Here is a 21,741-nt window from a genome sequence, read left to right as displayed (position 1 = left end):
ATTCCTGATTCAGCAAGGGTAATTTTATCCTGAAATAGTTTTGTCATAAGCGATATACACTAATTGTCACCATCAACAACTCTGATTACCATGCGTTCCTTTTATCCTGGACACAGATGCAAATTTATCGCATTTAAAATGGCTGTTTATCTCCAAAATAACTTTTAAAAAAAGTATTAGTACAACTTTGTAATATGGCTCTGAAAATATAGCCATCACTATGCTAAGGGTTGTTAAACATCTAATTTAGTATATACAGTAATAAATTACAATAACAAGTCATAGTAAAGACCCGAAACACATTATGTCACATAGATTATGAACATTGGGCCTGATTCAGAGCCAAACGCTCTGAATCAGGGCGTTTTTGTTTGTTTTTTTGTGCAGAAGCTCACCCACTTGTGATGTCAGTGGGGCCACCCCCAAACGGCAGGCGTTCCTTCGGGAACGCATCCATTTGACCAGCCACCCCCCCTGCCCGCCTCCAAAACGGGGCAAGCTGTCAATCAAAATCGGCAGCTGGCCTGGCTCCGGCGTGCGCATGCGCAGTGGCCAAACATCGACCCGCTCGCGAGCACATATCGCTTGCGAGCGGGTCTGAATCAGGCCCATTGTTTGTGGGTATGTGTGTATATAATATATATATATATATATATACACATACACACACACATTTTTCCACATTATATATATATATATATATATATATATATATATATATATATATAGATATATATAGTGTAAGGTTCCTTTGGTAAAGAACGAGGTGGCACTCCCAGATGAAGTGAAAAAAGTTATATTCCAATCATATATGTGACCAAAGTATCAACGTTTCAAAGTCCTGCGACTTTTTCTTCAGGATAAGCCGCAAACAGTGTAACAATACAAACATATTATATATACACACACACACAAACACAGACAATGGGCCTGATTCAGTACCGATCGCAACTGCGATTACTCAGACAATCAGCCGATTGTTGCGTTCTGCACATGCATCGCAGTGCGCATGCGCGAAGGCTCCACTCTATCAGGACGGCGATCGCAGAGTGATTGACAGGAAGTACCGTTTGGGGATGGTGACGAGGGGTAGTTGAAGAAACACAGGCGTACCAGTGCGTTTGAACGCCGTTACAGGGGTGTGCATAAATTTGCCATTGCAATGCCCTACGCAGCTGCGTGTGATGAGGTTAGCAATTCCTGAGTAAGGTCAGACCTTGTGCAAGTGTGCGTGATGCTCCGATTGTACTTCATGTTACAATCAACTTGCTAAGTATTACAGAAGTGTGTAAGGTAAGGGGGGCATCCTTATATTAGGCTGCGACGGCATAGCGATTGAAATCATTAACATATCTTTGCAGTGAGACTACGTGCGTAATCGCTATTGCAATCGCAATAGCGATCCTTACTGAATCAAGCCCAATGTTCCTAATATACTGTATCTATCTATTATATATATATATATAATGCTGCTGACCTTGTTAGGGGGGAGATTGCGCTCAGCCACATTAGGCCAAAACGATTTTGTGCTGTATAGAAGCATCAGACACAAGGACAGAGCTGACAGACCCTCATCATTACTTTTGTTAACATCCGCTCCATTGTCAAGTAGAAGGTTAATGATTTTATTATGGCCATTTACCTGAAAAAACAAAAACAACTTGTTGGTATAGTATATGACCATCCGCTGTTTGTCAGATGTTATTAATAGCTGTACTGGAAATAATGTAATGTTGTGAGCATGTTTATTTTCATTCTTTCTAAACCACAATGAAAAGTTGCAGGAACATAGCACACAATAATGCACCAACGTGTTATTGATGACCACTAAATGCAAATGGGGAAACCTGAGCTCTCGGTTAGGTTTATATAGGCAGAGATACAAGAAACAGAAAGCAAATGACACTCCCTCACTAGTGATAACAACAATATTAACTATTCATTAATAACAAGCAGTCATTATTATTTATCTGCAGAGGCTGGTTTCTGTTCTAGGTATAATTCCCATTCTCCTGCATGCAACATGAGGGAGACTGCTCACCTTGGGGCATAGAGGGCATTGAAATGATTACAACTGTTTGTAATGTAGGTCCTCCCAATCTAAATCCACTCCATGAAATAGCTACTAAATTATTTCTGAGTGCATTACAGGATAGGTGCACTATGTTTGGATTCACTGCAAAGCGGTAATCTGATCAAACAGACAAGTGGGCGGTCTGTACATTGGCGAGGGCTTCAGAAGGCACCAATCTCTGTACCTCTCCAACCACAACCCTGCCCCCGACGTGTGGTTCCTCCGAAGGTCTTCGCCACTACTGTGCTGACACCATCGGTTGTAGCAGCACCAGACCTTGCACCAAGTGTGGAGCAGGCAAGTGAATCCTCCCACCAAGCTGGATCGGGTGGACAAAGTTGTTGTTAACCACAAGATTCTCTTCCTTGGGCAGAGTAGTGCCAAGTGATTCCCTGTGGGGCAGGGATCTAGATGTGGGTACTTTTTTAACCTAGATGCCCTACTCAAAGGGCAAAATAGAGTTAGCGGTGGGTTCTAAATCTCGCCGTTTAGACAATGGTTTTGCTATCCACCCATTTACAAAGCACACTTTAGCATATAATAGAATATTAACAGAATTGAATATCAAATCACCATCGATGTTTTAAACCTTAGAAAGAATAGAACAGAAACCCCTGATTTATGAAGCATTATTTTTGAAAACCAAAAGAATTAACTACCGGACGCAATGTATAATTAATTCAAAAACCTGAGATTACTTATAATCGCAGCTCCTCCTCGTTAATACTGGTTTAACAACCAAACAATTAGAAAAAAGGGGAGTGAGATAACTCACAATAGGGAGCGCGTAGTCTAATGATTAATCAATAAGTTGTTTTGAACACCGCCACTAATCCTGCCCAAACAATAGACCCTCAGAAAGTCAGGACCACAAAGGTCCCAAGAACCATCCCAGGTGCAGGGGTTATATTGATTAAATAGTTCATAATATTGAATGTGCAAGCGCTGATTGGCTGAGAGCAGCCACTCCCACGTTCTCAGCCAATCATTGCTTCCCCATTCATTTTCATGGAGTAATCAGCAGTAACCTGCCACTCAGCGCGGGGAAAATGTAATTCGTCAGACCACATCATTTACTGTCCAATTCCTGCATTTGCTAGAAAACTGTAGACGTTTCACCTTGTTTGCAGCAGTTAGCTGTGACGTACGGACAGGCCTTTTGCTTCTGTAGCCCATATGATATAATGAGCAGCATATTGTTCATTGAGAGGCCATTTCAGTTGGTTCCCGATTCATATTATCTGTAATTTGAGGCACTGTTGCCTGTCTGTGGGACTGAACATGTCTAATCACTCTCCATACCAGTCCATACACCCAGATTTTTGTCTACTGATCCACTCTACACTGAAATGCTAAATGTCATTGAATAGCAGTACATAAAGGTAATAGTAGGTGGCGTCACCATACTGTGACATCTTGAAAATGCCCAGATCTGCATCAGTTGACATCTGATGAGTCAGTTTGAACACCGGCTAGGCTGCTCATGGCAAGGCGACATCCATTATTGGAGTTCAAATGGGGCATGATTTTGGGTGCCGATGTATAATACATTCCATGTCCGAAGTTGTGTGGACATTTAACATTTCTTGATTTACAGTGTCACGTGTGTACCGGGAATACTTCATGGAAGTCATTACCACCCACTGTGGACACCAAAGGTGCTTAATGATCGCGACTAGCGGCGTATGGCCAGAATTGTCCATGGTAACAGACAAGCGACACTGGCTCAAATCACATCCACATTCAATGCAGGAGTGACCAGACGTATATCCAGCAGGTCAGTACCTTAGCTTCCATGGGATATGGGAGCAGAAGACCTACCAGATTGCCCCAGTTAACACTACATCACCAGACAGAGTGCCTCACCTGGACTCATGAAGTCACTTATTACACCATGGAGGACTGGCAACATGTGGATGGTTCGATAAGTCACGGTTCCTGTTGTTTCAGGATGATGGTAGGATTCAGGTGTGGTGCAGACCCCATGAGGCCATGAACCCCAGTTGTCAAAAAGGAACCGTGCAGGCTGGTGGTAGTTCCATAATGGTTTGGGGTGTGTTTACGTGGTATGTATAAAAGTCTGACCGTTTGTATTGTTTATCCATTATTTCATGAGTGATACACTTTATTAGTCTCTGCATACCTAGGCCTTTCCATTCTTATACAGTTTCAGACATCGTATGTCAGCATTATCTGCGGAATAGCTACTTTGCATAAAATCGCCTGGTGGTCAAAATTTGCCTGCTCAGGGTATCTGTCTGCTGTCTACAGAGCTCATTTTCCTTAAGTGGGCACTCTGTATCCGACTGTCATATAGGGCTCTATTCATTATGTTAATTATCGGAGCCCAGGCGGACCCTGATAATTAACATTCTAAATCGCCGCGATGAAATGCTCCTGCACGGAGACAGCTTTTCTGAAAATCAGCTATCTCCAGAAGGCTTTCACCACTCCATTTGGAGCAGTGAACCTGACTCTGCAGTGCTAGTGCGCCTGCGTGAACTAGAGTTCACACAGGCGCACAAAGCCTGGGGACAGTGTGGGGACAGCGCGGGCCACATCGGGACAATTCGGAGTGAAATGTAAGCAGGAGATATCTGTGTTACTAGTGTATGGGGACAGCAGGCCACATCGGGACGATTGGGGAATGAAAGGTAAGCAGGAGATATCTGTGATACTAGTGTATGGGGACAGCGGGCCACATCGGGACGAATGAAAGGTAAGCAGGAGATATCTGTGATACTAGTGTATGGGGACAGCGGGCCACATCGGAACGATTGGGAAATGAAAGGTAAGCAGGAGATATCTGTGATACTAGTGTATGGGGACAGCGGGCCACATTGGGACGATTCAGGAGAGAAAGGTAAGCAGGAGATATCTGTGATACTAGTGTATGGGGACAGCGGGCCACATCGGGATGATTGGGGAATGAAAGGTAAGTAGGAGATATCTGTAATACTAGTGTATGGGGGCAGCGGGCCACATCGGGACGATTGGGGAATGAAAGGTAAGCAGGAGATATCTGTGATACTAGTGTATGGGGACAGCGGGCCACATCGGGACGATTGGGGAATGAAAGGTAAGTAGGAGATATCTGTAATACTAGTGTATGGGGGCAGCGGGCCACATCGGGACGATTGGGGAATGAAAGGTAAGCAGGAGATATCTGTGATACTAGTGTATGGGGACAGCGGGCCACATCGGGATGATTGGGGAATGAAAGGTAAGTAGGAGATATCTGTAATACTAGTGTATGGGGGCAGCGGGCCACATCGGGACGATTGGGGAATGAAAGGTAAGCAGGAGATATCTGTAATACTAGTGTATGGGGACAGCGAGCCACATCGGGACAATTGGGGAATGGAAGGTAAGCAGGAGATATCTGTGATACTAGTGTATGGGGACAGCGGGCCACATCGGGACGATTGGGGAATGAAAGGTAAGCAGGAGATATCTGTAATACTAGTGTATGGGGACAGCGAGCCACATCGGGACAATTGGGGAATGGAAGGTAAGCAGGAGATATCTGTGATACTAGTGTATGGGGACAGCGGGCCACATCGGGACGATTGGGGAATGAAAGGTAAGTAGGAGATATCTGTAATACTAGTGTATGGAGGCAGCGGGCCACATCGGGACGATTGGGGAATGAAAGGTAAGCAGGAGATATCTGTGATACTAGTGTATGGGGACAGCGGGCCACATCGGGATGATTGGGGAATGAAAGGTAAGTAGGAGATATCTGTAATACTAGTGTATGGGGGCAGCGGGCCACATCGGGACGATTGGGGAATGAAAGGTAAGCAGGAGATATCTGTAATACTAGTGTATGGGGACAGCGAGCCACATCGGGACAATTGGGGAATGGAAGGTAAGCAGGAGATATCTGTGATACTAGTGTATGGGGACAGCAGGCCACATCGGGACGATTGGGGAATGGAAGGTAAGCAGGAGATATCTGTGATACTAGTGTATGGGAACAGCGGGCCACATCGGGACGATTGGGGAATGAAAGGTAAGCAGGAGATATCTGTGACATCTCCTGCATTACCTATTTGATGATTGGCCCCAAAACTTAATTTCTACAAAAGCAGATGTAGAAATTAAGGGGTCTATTTACTAAGCTGTGTTAGGAGATAAAGTGAACGGTGACAAGGTACCAGCCAATCAGCTCCTAATTGCCATGTCACAGGCTGTGTTTGCAAAATGGCAGTTAGGAGCTGATAGGCTGGTACCTTATCTCTGTTCACTTTATCTTCTAACACAGCTTAGTAAATAGACCCCCAGGTGATAATGAATAGACCCCATAGTACTGTATATGTATTTGTAATGTGCCAGCAGACTGGCAGGGCCAGGACGGCAGTGCATACAATGATGCTCAGATACACAGGAGGCACAGTATTCCAGTGCACACACTGAATAACAAAAGGGGCGTAGCATTTCCTGCACATGCTGTGCCCACTGATCTGCTATTCCTCCCATAGGGGCTACCCATTTCACACCTAGTCCTCCTCCGGTGGGTGCGATCTTCCTTAGCACATCTGCTGCATAATTGCAATGTCCGGAGCTAGCAAGTGCACAAGGGGAAGACTGACACTAGTATCTGTATATATTTGCAGCAGCCCTGAATCAGGCCCTGTGTGTGTTTGTGCATATCTGAGACTCCTCTCTCTGCGCCTTTCTTTCCCCCTTTCTGCCTGTAGTTGTTTATGTGCCAATCTCTCACATCTGTCTCTCAGTCGTCATCCCCTCTTTGTATGTCTCCACATTGTGAGTGTGCTTTCTGTCCTCTCTCTCTCTCACTATCCCACCTTCTTTTACCATTTTGTCTCCAGAACAAGCTTTTCTCTGTACCTTCTCCTGCCACCTCCTTCAGCTGAAGTCGCTATAGTCCTGCTGGCAGCCAATCAGGAGCAACATGGAGGAACCTGAGGAGAGCAGGTATGTGCAATCTTCTATTTCTAATCATGTCTGCTATGTAGGACCAGCACAAACTGTTGTAGGGTTCGTCAGCTTTCATCAACAAAGGCCTCCCCATGCATAGTCCTAGCTTTATAGCTATATAGTTCCCTTAGGTATAAATCCATCTATATGTATATAGGTGATCTCATATTGGTAGAATAGCTTACATTTGTACAGGACACTAATTAAATTAAACAGCACCAGTGCCACTTATGTAGAGAGAACATAATTAGTATTGCTAGTGTCAGGAACTACATTCACAGCCAGTGTTCCCCCCATGCTATATTCTCCTGCCGCCCGTCAGGGTGATGGGGCCGAAACTCACACTGCACATAGGTTTTATAGCAATGTAGTTTCATATAGGAACGTCAGCACAGTGCAGCTCACTGCTTCTGCAGGTACAGGATCTCGGCTACGTCCTCCACCTTGACCCCGGCACACCCTGCACTGGAGGGGAGAATTGCAGACTCACAGCGTCCCCCTCTCCTGCCTGGAGCCCACAAACACTGACAGCTAAACATTTTCCATTTAGAATTGAGCTTTACATTTCTACTGATCCAGATACATGTTGTAGAACATCTCCTCCAACTTGCCAGAGTTTGGTGAGGGAAGAAGCAGAGTCTCCCAACAGCACAGGGCAGTGATGTCAGGCACCTGTCAAAGCGATGCAGGAAGATTGTGGTGTCAAAAGTACTATCTGTACCACAATACAAAAGAAGGTTCATATTCAGCCGGCCTCCAACAGCTTACTATGGTTTTGCCTTTTACTTTAAACTGGTTATTTAAATAACAGTTTTAATTTAAAAGTACACAGGAAAAAACTTGTTTTAAAATAAAACGTGTGGCTAAAATGACACTGTACTGCATGCATACTTTCCTACTCTCCAAGAAGGTGCGGGAGACTTCCGAATTAGGCAGTCCCCACGGACCTCCGGAAGAGTAGGCGTCCGTCCTGCTTCCCAGCAAAGTGGGTGCTATGCGGAGGACAATGCAGCGAGTCAGGTGTAAACAAGGAGGGGGCGGAGCCAATACAATGTGTTTCTTTGAAAATTATGCCATATGACCCCGTCCACTCTCGATCGACCTGCGATATGTGGCATACCCAGCAAGGGGGCGAGGCCTGGCTCTGGGCACCGTTTCCACCTCCAGTCAGCTGCATCTCTCTTCTGGGCTTCACCCAGAAGACAGACTACAGAAGTAGGTAAGTAGGGCTGTATGTAAGGGGCCATCATAGCAACTACTACAAGATTATACTCACAGTTGCAGAATGCAAAGCAGTCTGTCCACAGTTATCAGACACATCTACATGGGCCAGATCATGTCTCAGGATTGTGGAAATGCTCTCATAACTTCCAGCTCCAGCCATCACAATGAGCTGCTCAGCCACAGACTCACCGGGACCTTTTGGACCAAACTTTTCTCGAGCCTCATTCATGATAGAACACATGTCCCAATTGGAGTGTTCTGAGCTGTTTCTAACAAAAAATACATTTCTGTATTAAAAAAAAAACCAAAACCCATAGAGCATATATGTATATAAAACAGGTATGTTACACTAATTTTTCAGTTACCCAGGTAATGTGTACATTGAATTACTACTTTAAAAATGTCTCCCTGATGCAACCTTAGATCTAACCTCTGATAACCACCTCTCACACCTACCCTACTCCCAACTATACTTACCACATGAATGCACCCTCACGCCTACCCTACTCCCACCTATACTTACCACATGAATGCACCCTCACGCCTACCCTACTCCCACCTATACTTACCACATGAATGCACCCTCACGCCTACCCTACTCCCACCTATTCTTACCACATGAATGCACACTCACGCCTACCCTACTCCCACCTATACTTACCACATGAATGCACCCTCACGCCTACCCTTCTCCCAACTATACTTACCACATGAATGCACCCTCACACCTACCCTACTCCCAGCTATACTTACCACATGAATGCACCCTCACACCTGCCCTACTCCCAACTATACTTACCACATGAATGCACCCTCACGCCTACCCTACTCCCACGTATACTTACCACATGAATGCACCCTCACACCTACCCTACTCCCAACTATACTTACCACATGAATGCACCCTCACGCCTACCCTACTCCCACCTATACTTACCACATGAATGCACCCTCACGCCTACCCTACTCCCACCTATACTTACCACATGAATGCACCCTCACGCCTACCCTACTCCCACCTATACTTACCACATGAATGCACCCTCACGCCTACCCTACTCCCAACTATACTTACCACATGAATGCACCCTCACGCCTACCCTACTCCCAACTATACTTACCACATGAATGCACCCTCACGCCTACCCTACTCCCACCTATACTTACCACATGAATGCACCCTCACGCCTACCCTACTCCCACCTATACTTACCACATGAATGCACCCTCACGCCTACCCTACTCCCACCTATACTTACCACATGAATGCACCCTCACGCCTACCCTACTCCCACCTATACTTACCACATGAATGCACCCTCACGCCTACCCTACTCCCACCTATACTTACCACATGAATGCACCCTCACGCCTACCCTACTCCCAACTATACTTACCACATGAATGCACCCTCACGCCTACCCTACTCCCACCTATACTTACCACATGAATGCACCCTCACGCCTACCCTACTCCCAACTATACTTACCACATGAATGCACCCTCACACCTACCCTACTCCCAACTATACTTACAACATGAATACACCCTCACACCTACCCTACTCCCAACTATACTTACCACATGAATGCACCCTCACACCTACCCTACTCCCACCTATACTTACCACATGAATGCACCCTCACGCCTACCCTACTCCCACCTATACTTACCACATAAGCACTCACACCTACCCTACTTTCACCTATACTTACCACATGAACACTTACACCTACCCTACTCCCACCTATACTTATGCACGCTCACCCCTATCCCAGCTATATTACCCATACAAATACACCCACACATCTACCCTACTCCCGACTATACTACACACACACTAATGCATCCTCATACGTACAGTATACAAACCACACTAATGCACCCTTACACCTCCCCTACTCCCACGTATACTACCTACACTAATGCACCATCACACCTACTGTACTGCCACCTATTCTTCTCCATACTTTCCCCACTCCCACCTGTACTAGCCACATTAATGCCCCCCTCACACCTACCCTAGTCCCACATATCCTCCTCTCACCAATACTACTCACACTAATGTCCCCTCACACCTTCCCTACTTCTACCTATACTACTCACACTATTATCCCCTCACACTAACACTACTCCCACCTGTACTACTCACACTAATACACCCTCACACCTATACTACTCCCACCTGTACTGGCCACACTATTACCCCCTCACACCAACACTACTCCCACCTGTACTGTCCACACTATTACCCCCTCACACCTACACTACTCCCACCTGTACTGCCCACACTAATACGCCCTCACACCTACACTACCAACTCTAATGCCCCACCACAACTACCCTATTCCCACCTATAACACACATTAATGCCCCCTCATACCTACCCTACTACCGCATATACTATCCACACTAATGCCCCACACACCTACCCTATTCACATATATAGTACACACACTAATGCACCCTGACAATTGTCCCAATCTTCACCATTAGCCACACTAACCCTTGTTCTGAACTTAGGGCCTGCTTCAGACCCGCTCGTGAGCGCTGAGCTCTCGCAAGCAGGTCGATGTTGGCCAGTGCGCATGCACACGATGGACCCGGCTCCGTCGTGAGCATGCGCGAGACCCGGATAGCGACGGGCAAGCCGTCGCTATGGGTCTCGCTACAAAGGGGGCGTGCTGTCGATGGTGAGTGACAGCACGCCCCCTTTGGTGGGCGTGCCGGGGGCGTGGCTGGCCAGAAGGAGGCGTTCCCATGGGAACGCCTACCGTCTGGGGCAGGCCCCACTGACATCACAAGTGATGTCAGTGGGAGTGCTTTCGGCTCTGATAGAGCCAAAAGCACTCCAGGGCTTGCAGCAGATGAGACCCTACCACAAGGGTCTCGTCGCAAGACCGATGGTCGCGATGGTCTTGACCATCGCGACCATCTTTTTGGCCGCTCACTATAGCTGTGGGTGGTCACCCACAGCTATGCGAGCGGCCAGGAGGCCGCTCTAAAATTAGGAAGGACGGCCCTGATTCAGAGCGAGCGCTCTGTCAGAGCGTCCGGCTCTGAATCAGGGCCTTAGATTGCTATGGGCCTCATTTACAAAGCGCGCTCAGTGCCTGATTCTGCGGTGCTAGTACAGCAAAAAAGAGCACCCGGGCAAACCATGTTACAATACAAGGGCGCTAATACATATATTATATTGGCTACTTTTGCCCATGAATGCTGGACAGCTTTATTTTTACCCTGCAATAAAGATATGAATTTGGACACGCCCCTCTTAAAATCAAAATCGCTCTGCACATTATACATCTGCCCCACCTGCAGTGCACCATGGTTTTTCCAAAGTGCACAGTTGCTTGCTCTCTTTTGCATTACTCCCACCTCAGAATCAGGCCCTCAATGTGTACCTCAAAGTGCCCAGGTTTTGCACTGGCGCATGTTTTTTTCCCGGGCCCCACTCTACCGATGATGGTGAGGGTCTCCCCTCTATGGTTCCAGAAGCCTATACTGGTTAAACCTAGTTCTGGTATCAGGAAAATCGAGGAGACTTTTTTCCAATACAAGCCTAGGCACACGCATTAGGGTTGGTTAAGCTTAGAAGGAGTAAATCCTACGGTTTATTTTTTTCATTATTAAATAAGTATGTTTCCAGCAACACACTGGAAACAGGCTGAAAGGCAGGTGATTTTGGCTTTTTAAGCTTCCGCACATTGCCGAATGGTTGCTGAGTTATCAGCGAACTTGCAACTGATCACAATCGCCAAAAACTCTCTGCAGGTTCTAACCACTTTATTGCCACTGGAATCATGCACTCTATTACATTTACCCCTATCAGTTCAGGCACATTGGAGTAAATCTAGGTGCATATGCACAATTCAAGGAGAAATGCAGAACCAAAGCTGATATGAAGTGTGCTGCCTGATTGCTCTTCGCTAATGACCTCCAAAGACTGCCTTAACAATAGCCAAGGATGCAATAGTGTTCTCTGTTCTTGTGTCACTACGATGTAAATGACTTATTACGTCCTTTCCTCTTGTCCCACTCTAGGGTCCTTTATATATTAATTGATTTACTCTTCATTGGCTCCTGGATGGTTGTACTTGTCTAGACAAATTGACAGAACCCAGTGAGCTTTGGGGGTTACATTTGGGCATCTTCAATGTTACTATAATTAAGGGGTTACGTTATCCCGCACATGGTGCTTTCCCGATGCTGTACCTTGCTATGTACTAACCTGTGTCTGTTAACATGCTGATAAATCTTCCTCATCCCATTGGTACAGTGCATGCTGGCAGATATACCACCGTTGGATTGCTCTTGGTGGACTCTGTCTCTATAAAAATGCTGATCAAATTCTGTGTGCAGAGAAGGAGTGATGGGAAGGTGGTCCATGTCTGATGAGTAGGAGTAGATCCTGTCTGGGAGAGTGAAGTGGTCCTCTAGGAGCAGGATCTTGTATCTATATTCAAAAGGGTCTTCCACTTGGCCCTTCTCCAGGACTGAAGCATGACTTTCACTATTATATTGCTCAACTTTAAAGTGATGACAAAACTCAGGAAAAGAGGAAATGGAGACGGATCCTGGTACCGCAGTACATAGTCTGATCAGGTGATGACCCAACCAGATGCCAACATCCTGACAACCATCGCTGTAAGTCTCAAAGCCGGGACCAAAGCGCACATCTGACTTGTACAGGCCCTGCCAAAAGTGGAGGGAGAAAACCATTAGGGACAATTAGCACAAATTAAATAAGAAGAGAAAAAAGTGCAATGAATCCAGTTGTGCCTTAAGTGCCCCATATACCTGAGCCGTGATTCCCTGTTCTAGTGACGCCATCCCGGGAAATTCAACATGTTATAAATCCTAGACTCTCAGACTCCAACCATTTTCAAGTCGGGATCGGGGAATCGAGATTTTTCAACATGTTGAATATCCCTGATCTCCCAGCCCCAAAGTTGGCAGAACGGGGAATTGCGGCAATCCATCGCAGATATATGGGCCACTCTAACTCTACCAAGGAAATGTATGTATAAGACACAAAGAAATATTTCAGTTATAGTAATGAATATTAATTCACATAACGAAAAAAAAGCTTATCAATTTAATACACTATGTAGTGGCTTATAGAATTAAACGCTTTGTAAAGTGAAAAATAATCTCACTCCGTTCCTCTCATTATTACATCATATATTCCGCAATATTATAACAAATTATTATTAAAGGCATACCTGGTACTTTCTTCCATCAGTAAATGTAATGGTTCCATAACCTTCTTTACGGCTCAGGTAAAAAGAGCCAGTGAAGTTAGAGCCATCGGGCCAGGTGTAGACCCCCTTGCCATGATGATGATCCTTGTAAAATTCACCAATATAGCTCTGAAATAAAAAGTAAATATGTTAGGTCTTTGGAATGGTATAATAAGGATGATTATTATCTGCCATACAGTGTAAGTTTTCAGAAGCTGCAGAAGAATAAAATGGCATATATAGTTTAATGAAGATGAAATGTTTACATAGAGACATAAAACCATTTAATACAGGGCAAAATTCCCACTCAGATGTAGGGGCACCAAGACATTTTTCAGATAAGGAAAAATCGTCCTTACTTGTGATTTTCTTTTCTTGGGCTGGGCACCCTTTGCCTGGAGACGGCCAGGAAAGTGTCCTAAAGCAATTAATTTGCCTTTTCCATTTAATTCCCCAATCTCTCTACCAGGAAATAAATGTTTGGGGAAAATGTTGCCCATGTTCCAAAAAAAATCAAAAACAAATCACAGAGTGAAGCAGAAGAAAAATTTCCTCCGGAAGGCAGCGAATGACAGTGGGATATATGAAAGCATGGTAATGAAGACCCCAGCAAGGTAGGGATGCTGAAAATCCCACAACATTATTGAATAACAGCTTGAACACTGTACTGTTCTGAGTGGCTGGACCCCCTCTGTTCTGTGGTTGTTGCTGAAGATCTGGAAAAAGGGCCTTACCATAGCGTTGCATAACTCTTCCAACATACTGTAGGCTTAGAAGTTGCAGTTGCTGTAGCAGACTGAGCTCTAAGCCTAAACAGCTCTGGGAGTGCTTGACAACAATAGGCCAATTTATGAAACGTGATACACTTGGTAACTGCATTCTTGGAAATTAGAAGACCTTCTTCTTCCTTCTATGCAAATTCATGGTGCATATGATTTCCTTAAACTCAAAGGCAGGAAGTGGTATTTTTGTACTTACCATAAAATCGCTTTCTCTGATTCCATGGGGGACACTGGAACACTGGGGTAGTGGTGAGGGAGCCTGGCACTAACACTGAAACTGTTTAATCATGGCTCCTCCCCATCTATACCTCAACTGCCTGGAAGCCTCAGTAATTTTTTAACAAAGCCCAAAAGACAGAGATGAAGTAAAGGAAAGGAGAGAGAAAACAACATTGTTCAAACAAGAACATGCTGGAAAACATAAAGAGCACAGGGAGGGCACCGGGTGTCCCACATTGGATCGCAGAAAGGGATTTTACGGTAAGTACTTTCTCCTTCAAGAGAGGGAGTGCTTTATGGCAGTAGGCAGCACTATATGCCTAAACATTACATACGTGGATGCAAAAGTTTCAAACGTTGTGCAGAAAATGACCCTTCTGCACAGCTGGCCAGTGATGAGACCATGACTCAAAGTCTAGGAAGACTCCACAGGCGGAGCAGAATAATCCATCCTCCAGCTTAGAACAGGCTCACCTGCTCCATTCATAGAAGCGAGGAAAAGAAGGACTATCTTTGTTGAGGTACTCTTATTTGTAACACATTGTACTAATTTAAAACATAACTTTAATTGTTATTTGTGGTAAAAATAGATATCCTGACTACACATATAGACAAACAATACACAATTAAAACAAAGTTTACAGGTATGGGTCAATTCTCACCTGTATATCTATTGGTAAAATATAATACAAAATATAGCTATATCCCTCCTACAGTCTCCAATGTACTGTTACCATTAGGGTGTGGATTAAGCACATACCTTACAGGAGGGTAATAGTCTTCTATTCCTGGTTAACATAGTTACTCAAAATTCTAGGTTAGTACCACCGATATCCTTTTTAAAAAGTAAGATTATTAAAATATCACATCTATTGACCTACGCTCTACTGCTTCTACTTTTCCCCTGGGTGCATGCCGCAGTGAACAAGGGAGTGAGAGCACAGCGGGGCACAGGTAGCCTGATGGAAGGAAGAGTAGAGTTGGATATAGCAGATGTATTAGCCGCTGTTAGAGCATTAGCTGCTGTAACCTGGTTCCCGGGACCTGTCACGGAATCCCCCTATCGGCGCTATTCAGCCGTGGGAAACTACAGAGCGACAGCAGCAATACAACCTGCAGCTCTAAAGTCCAGATCCACATTGGACACAAAAGGTTTCGCCTTTTGACAGGGTCGCCTGTCCATTTATGGTACACACGCTCTCCGTCTTTGGTTTTAGAGGTAAATTCTTACAAGCCATTAAAGCTCTCTACTATAACCCTACTACTTCTGTTCTTGCTGGGGGATTGCTTTCAGACCCATTCACCATAACCAATGGAACACGACAAGGATGCTCTTTGTCGCCTCTTATATTTGCGCTGATCATAGAGCCACTTGCTAGAAGGTTACGCATTAATCCTGATATTACTGGAGTGACTGTTGGGAGTTCTCAAAATACTCTTTCATTATTTGCTGATGATGTCCTTCTTACCCTGACTAATCCGCTTATCTCACTACCAAATTTGTTTCGAGAACTATCTATACACGGAGAACTGTTGGGTTATAAAATTAACCATAGCAAATTGGACACTCTTCCTCTCCATCTCCCGAGAGGTCTGAAACAACTGCTACAGTTGAACTTTGAATTCAATTGGAGAAAAGACTCCTTGTCATATCTTGGGGTTCATATCACTAAAACATATGATATAAGGCTAATTACTAATTACATATGGTATAAGGCTAATTACCCTCCACTGTTTAAGTCAATTGAACATGACTTACTACAATGGAAGACTTACTTTATATCATGGGTTGGCCGTATAAATGCCATTAAAATGAACGTACTACCTAAATTGTTGTATCTGTTTCAGACACTCCCGGTTGCGATACCGACCCAAGTTCTTAATCAACTCCAATCAGTATACTGTCATTTCATCTGGAACTACAAAAAAACCCGAATAAGGAGGGAAATTCTAGTTGGACAATCATCGGACGGGGGATTACAATTACCGATGCTCTTACGGTACTATAATGCCTCTTGTTTGAGTCAAATGGTGGCCTGGCATGCCCCTACTTCCACTAAATGATGGGGTGAACTGGAGGGTGATTTGGTGGGGGTGGACTCAATTTCATACTTACCCTGGCTACCATGCAAACATCAACCTAGGACTGTACTCTCGGTCCCAGACGTAGCTTTAACACTCTCTATATGGGACACTCAACAAAAAATATATTCATTCCACATACCCCTCTCCTCAAACCCCCTTATGACACAATCCCTCCTTTCCATCAGGGCTTTCGTCTGCTATGGTATCTATCTGGTCAGTGGCAGGTATAACACGCTTCCGTCATATTGTAGGACAATTTGCCCCACAAACTTTTGCTGATTTTCAGGAAAAATACAACATCTCCTCCTCTCACTATCAATATATACAACTCCGACATTTTGCCACGTCAACGCTTTCCACTCTCCAGCCTCGTGCTCTGTCCCAAATAGAAAGACTTTGTATATACCGACCTAATGATAGGGCTCTATATCCTTTATTTATCACTCTGTTCTGACATTGGAGTCCCCCTCACTTTCTACACACAAACTCGCATGGGAAGCAGATCTGGGACAACCATTGGGAGATGAAACTTGGGAAATAATATGTCTCGCTATCTCCAAATGCTCTCCTAGTGTAGCTATCCATGATAACTCATATAAAGTTATTACAAGATGGTACCTAGTCCCACATCGCCTACATCAAATGTTTCCTAATTTTTCTGACCTGTGTTGGAGACAATGCACCCACATTGGTACATTTTTTCACACTTGGTGGACTCGCCCAAAAATTCTTCCATTCTTTAATATGGTCCGCTCCCTTATATCATCAGTTGTAACCATACCTCCCTCTCTATCACCTGTCAACCTGTTACTTTGTGCCTCGGTCGACCAGACTTCTAAAAATACTAACAAATTGATTCTTCACATCTCATGTGCAGCTAAATATCAAATAGCACGTAATTGGAAAAAATCTGATACTCCAACTCGCCAAGAACTCTCAAATAAAATTTGGTTTATAAAATGGAGTACACTACCAGTCTTTTGAATAATTCAGTGGAGAAGTTTCACTCAATTTGGTCAACTTGGTACTCCTCTCAGGCGGCTACCCTTCTTGGCCTCATGTGAACTGTGGGCCTGATTCAGAGCCTCTCGTAAGCGGCCGCTCGTTCGCACAACTGCGCATGCGTATGGGTTGTAATACGCATGCGCAAACCAGTCATTGCGGTCAGAAATTGTGTGCTCGCAAAATAGCGAATGCCTGCTAATTTGAGTAACAGAATGAGGCGTTTGTGGGTGGTAACAGGGGAAGGTGCTTGAAAACGGGGAGTGGAGATCTGAACGCAGGCGTGCCAAACGGTCAAAACGGGCGTTTTAAGGGTGTGCATAATTAACAAAGCAGCGTCATCGAACACGTCACTTGGTTGTCTTTTAGCCTGAACTGCTCGCATGATTGTGGTAGGAAAATGCTACCACAAGCACTGCGAGCAGTTCATACGCCTTTCGATGTACTCGATTAATCTAATAAATAGCGGAGATGACGTAGGATGCGAGCGGCCAGGGGGCGTTTTAAAAAATAGCGAGCGCATGTTTCGTTCGCTCGTTCAGACATAGAGGCGTCAACAGACCGCAAATATCCGGCCCCTTTTTCTGAACGAGCGAGCGCAAATAGCGTCCGGCTCTGAATCAGGCCCTGTGATCCATAATCCTGATCCTGTTTCAATATTTTTTCTTTATTTACTTATTATTTTTTACTTAATTTTTATTATTATGTCCCCCCGGCTCGCTTATACTTCTTCCCTCCCTTCCCCATTTTTTCCCTTTTCTACTATTCTCTTCATCTTCTTTTTTTTATTCAGTTATAGTTAATGAATTGTAGCTCTATTGAAATATCAGAGGCTATCCCTTTTGATTTCTATTATACAGACAAACCTTTTTTCTTGATGTTTATTATGCCTTTATATATGTACAATTAATATTTTCAGGTATTAACTGTTTATCTCTAGATTTTATGTCCATTGAGATGCTGTATTGTTTTTGATGTTAAGTCCTATAAATCTAATAAACGATTTAAAAAAAAAAAAAATTATAGTCCCAGGCAGTGACGGCAAACTTGTCAAATTAAATGTATACACGTCTCATACATAGAGATTAATACCTCTCTTCTTTAGGAACAGGATGTCACCATGGAAGCCAAGAGCTCAGCCGGGCCAAGAAGACCATCCTACAAAAAAGTTATGCACTCCCAGGAAGAGGCAGAAAGCACTGAAGGGTATTGGCTACACCATTTTGGGAGGCATGGTTATGTCTCCCTGGCAATCTCGGCCCCCAGAGAGGGCCAGGCTTGGGAACTTTGTACACGCCATCGCCCACCACCCTGTCAGCACCCCTATTAATATCAAACACCTCTCCCTTTTTGAGCTCAGACATTCAAGCAAATTATATATACCTTCAATCAGTCTGTGCGGCCTCTATTCATTTCCTGTGTGAATATTGCATACAATTTTAGTACCTTATAATATATATTTATAATTGGACATATTTTACTATTTATCAGCTTGACTCCTGGTAAATTAGCTCCCAATGTATTACCAGTTGAATATATGACTCAGTAATGGGATTGTCATTGTTTAGAGTTGGGACCACCCTTAGCACAAGCAGTGTGAAGTGGCGAGGGGCTTATATATTAGCAAATGTTTATAACTAAGACGTCTGCATTTTTTCTCAAATAGGGCTCAGTCCTATCAGCAGTGAAAGGAGCGAGTTGCCGTTGCAAAGGAGTAGACATGCCGGCCACGAAGGAACTCATAGCTGATAGGCTAGAGCCCATAGAACGGCAGCTTTTTACTGGTTTACAGCAATCTGTTGTGGGAATATTTTGTGCTTTCTAGATAACTCATTTTCTATCACTTGTGTCCACTTATAAAATTGATTTGAGCAGCCTCCATTTTGGGGATTGTATTCTGTACTAAGATCACTGTCCTCTATCCATATCTTCCCATCACTTTCGGTCTTCCTGTAGCAAACTTCTGCTTCTTGACCAATGTATCATCTTGCAAACGTATGGGGGTTGTTGGAAATCTAGAAGCACTTGAGTAAATTGAGACAAATAGTCCATACAAAGCTGCTTTTCCACTGCAAAGCGTATACTTTCAACTATGTAAAAGATCTCCTCTGTCTGTAGATAGTAACTCAACAGAGAAATAGCCCATATCACGCCTTAAAAGGGTCTGACATGTAAATTGCTTTTCCCAGAACAGCAGGGGTAACTAAATTATCAGTATACATGGAGTACCTATCGTCCTTTTCAGACAGAAGTTTTTTAATGCCACTAAACACAGACTTAATATACAGGGAATGGTCTCATTGGTGGGTATGCGTCTTGTGAGTGGATATGGGCCAGTTATGTGATTTGCAATCCACACGTGTCTCCCCCATCTCCAGCTACACCCCAATGCTGCCGAGCTTTCTGGATGATGGTAGTAAATAATACAATTTGGGATGTGATATCCTTTCCCTTTAAATAAAATATTAAAATACCAGCCTAAATATTTTCGATTTAAAGGGACTGTGAAATTCCCAATTTTCCTTGTTTAATTTTGACCAGCACATGAAAATATATCGGTTGTATGTTATCTCTCTATGCTGGCCAGGGCTGTAGCTTGGGGTGTGTGAGAAATGCCACCACCCAGGGCACAGAGCTAAAGGGGTGGCACCAACACTCACCCGTGGCACCACCATTTGACTTGTATTGTGCCTGGAATGGTACCCTGCAGCTTAGAGTGTCACCTGTAGCAACCTTAGGATTATACAGGCACCACCAGAGACATCAGGAGTATCCATAAGACACTTCCTGGTACCAGCGGTGAGCACACGGTCTTGTGCAGGACCAGCACAAAGCAGATTTTGCCGTGCTACAGTTCTGACACAGGCAGTAAGGTTTTGGGTCTGCTAGTCCTGTACCTGTCCTCGGCCATATTTTTTTGTGTCTTTCCTGGACCTGGCCACATCCCTACCTTTACATCCCACACCATTAGCCCACAGCCATAGACTTCGGAATGATGAGATTATCAATACTCAGTTATGCTGACAGGAGAGTTCTGGGAGACATTACAGATTCTAGGAAGAAAGCAGATGGTGAGCTCGGCAAACAGCCTTAGTAGCATCATCATAGTAATTACATACAGTCCTGTAACAAGAATCTTTGAATACATTCATCCCTAAATAGTTATATTAGACAAATACAAAAAGAAAAAAAATGTTGAAGATGCTTTAATAACTGGAGCCTAGTTAGATTGGAACCCAATGAGGGGTCAGTAACCTATGTGGGCTTCATACAAATATTTTGTGCAATTCAGCATATAATGCGTTTAACATGTTTTGAGAGTCAAAGAATCAATATTTTCTTCTATTTATGGTTTATTGTTAGTTTTTGGTCAGATAATGTTTTGTGATATAAAATGTGACTGGATCCTCTTTTTCGGTTTTCCCATCAACTCACTTTAAAATTGTTGTAAATGAGAAAAGTGGATGAAAGCAATTATAGAGTAAGACCATATCCCTCATTCTGTAATCAGCCGATGTACTTATCAGGAGTGTATCACCTGTATATGATATTTACTATTGCCGTGCAATTATCTCTTACTTACATACAAATATAATGTTTCCCTATCAATTATTGATCACATATTCCTCAGAGACATAATATCTCCATAAACCCTCCTCATTTGCATGGTTATCTCAGGGCTTGATTCAGAGATTGGGCGCAATGCTGGTGTTTATGCAGTCTGAGCGATTATCGGATGATTGAGACGCACTACGCATGCGTCAAGTTTAATTTTATTAGTCGCTGACAGAGAAGATTTAATCACAAAGTGATGGACAGGCAGGAACTGTTTGTGGGCAGGAACTGGGGGTGGCGACTCAAACAGAGGCAGGTTGCGCCCTTTTTTCAGGGCATGTCTCTGTCTGCGACTGCGATCCTGTATGCAGTCAAAATGGATCCAGTGTCTCAGATCCCATGGCCATTCTGCGCGACTATAGGGTTACTCTGAATGCCGATTTAATTAAATAATTATCGACTACCGAGCTGCGTCTTTGTACGCAGTCGTTTGGATTTGCGAAGCCGCTGGTGGGCGCCTCTGTACAAAGCCGGACGGCTGCGACATTTGTATAATTTTGCACAACCGCTGAGTACAAATTGGTAGCTGCGGTGGCATTAGCGCACGTCTCTG

At 44.2% G+C, this 21,741-nt stretch overlaps 1 protein-coding gene across 1 annotated transcript in view; it reads right to left on the bottom strand.

Annotated features, from left to right (window-relative positions):
- The window catches only part of ANKMY1 (ankyrin repeat and MYND domain containing 1), a 99,035-nt gene that overhangs the window by 53,768 nt on the left and 23,526 nt on the right, over window positions 1-21,741 (bottom strand). The window contains exons 3-6 of the mRNA XM_088466415.1: window positions 13,468-13,614; window positions 12,474-12,937; window positions 8,295-8,511; window positions 1,478-1,642 (exon numbers count right to left, since the gene is read on the bottom strand). Coding sequence (XP_088322541.1) covers window positions 1,478-1,642; window positions 8,295-8,511; window positions 12,474-12,937; window positions 13,468-13,614 — 993 coding nt within the window. The remainder of the gene's footprint in view (window positions 1-1,477; window positions 1,643-8,294; window positions 8,512-12,473; window positions 12,938-13,467; window positions 13,615-21,741) is intronic.

Source organism: Taudactylus pleione, unplaced genomic scaffold (genome assembly GCF_031769625.1).
Source record: "Taudactylus pleione unplaced genomic scaffold, aTauple2 ptg000066l, whole genome shotgun sequence".
NCBI lineage: Eukaryota > Metazoa > Chordata > Amphibia > Anura > Myobatrachidae > Taudactylus > Taudactylus pleione.
Note: the sequence above shows the minus strand (reverse complement) of the source record. Positions and strands in the feature narration are given on the sequence as shown.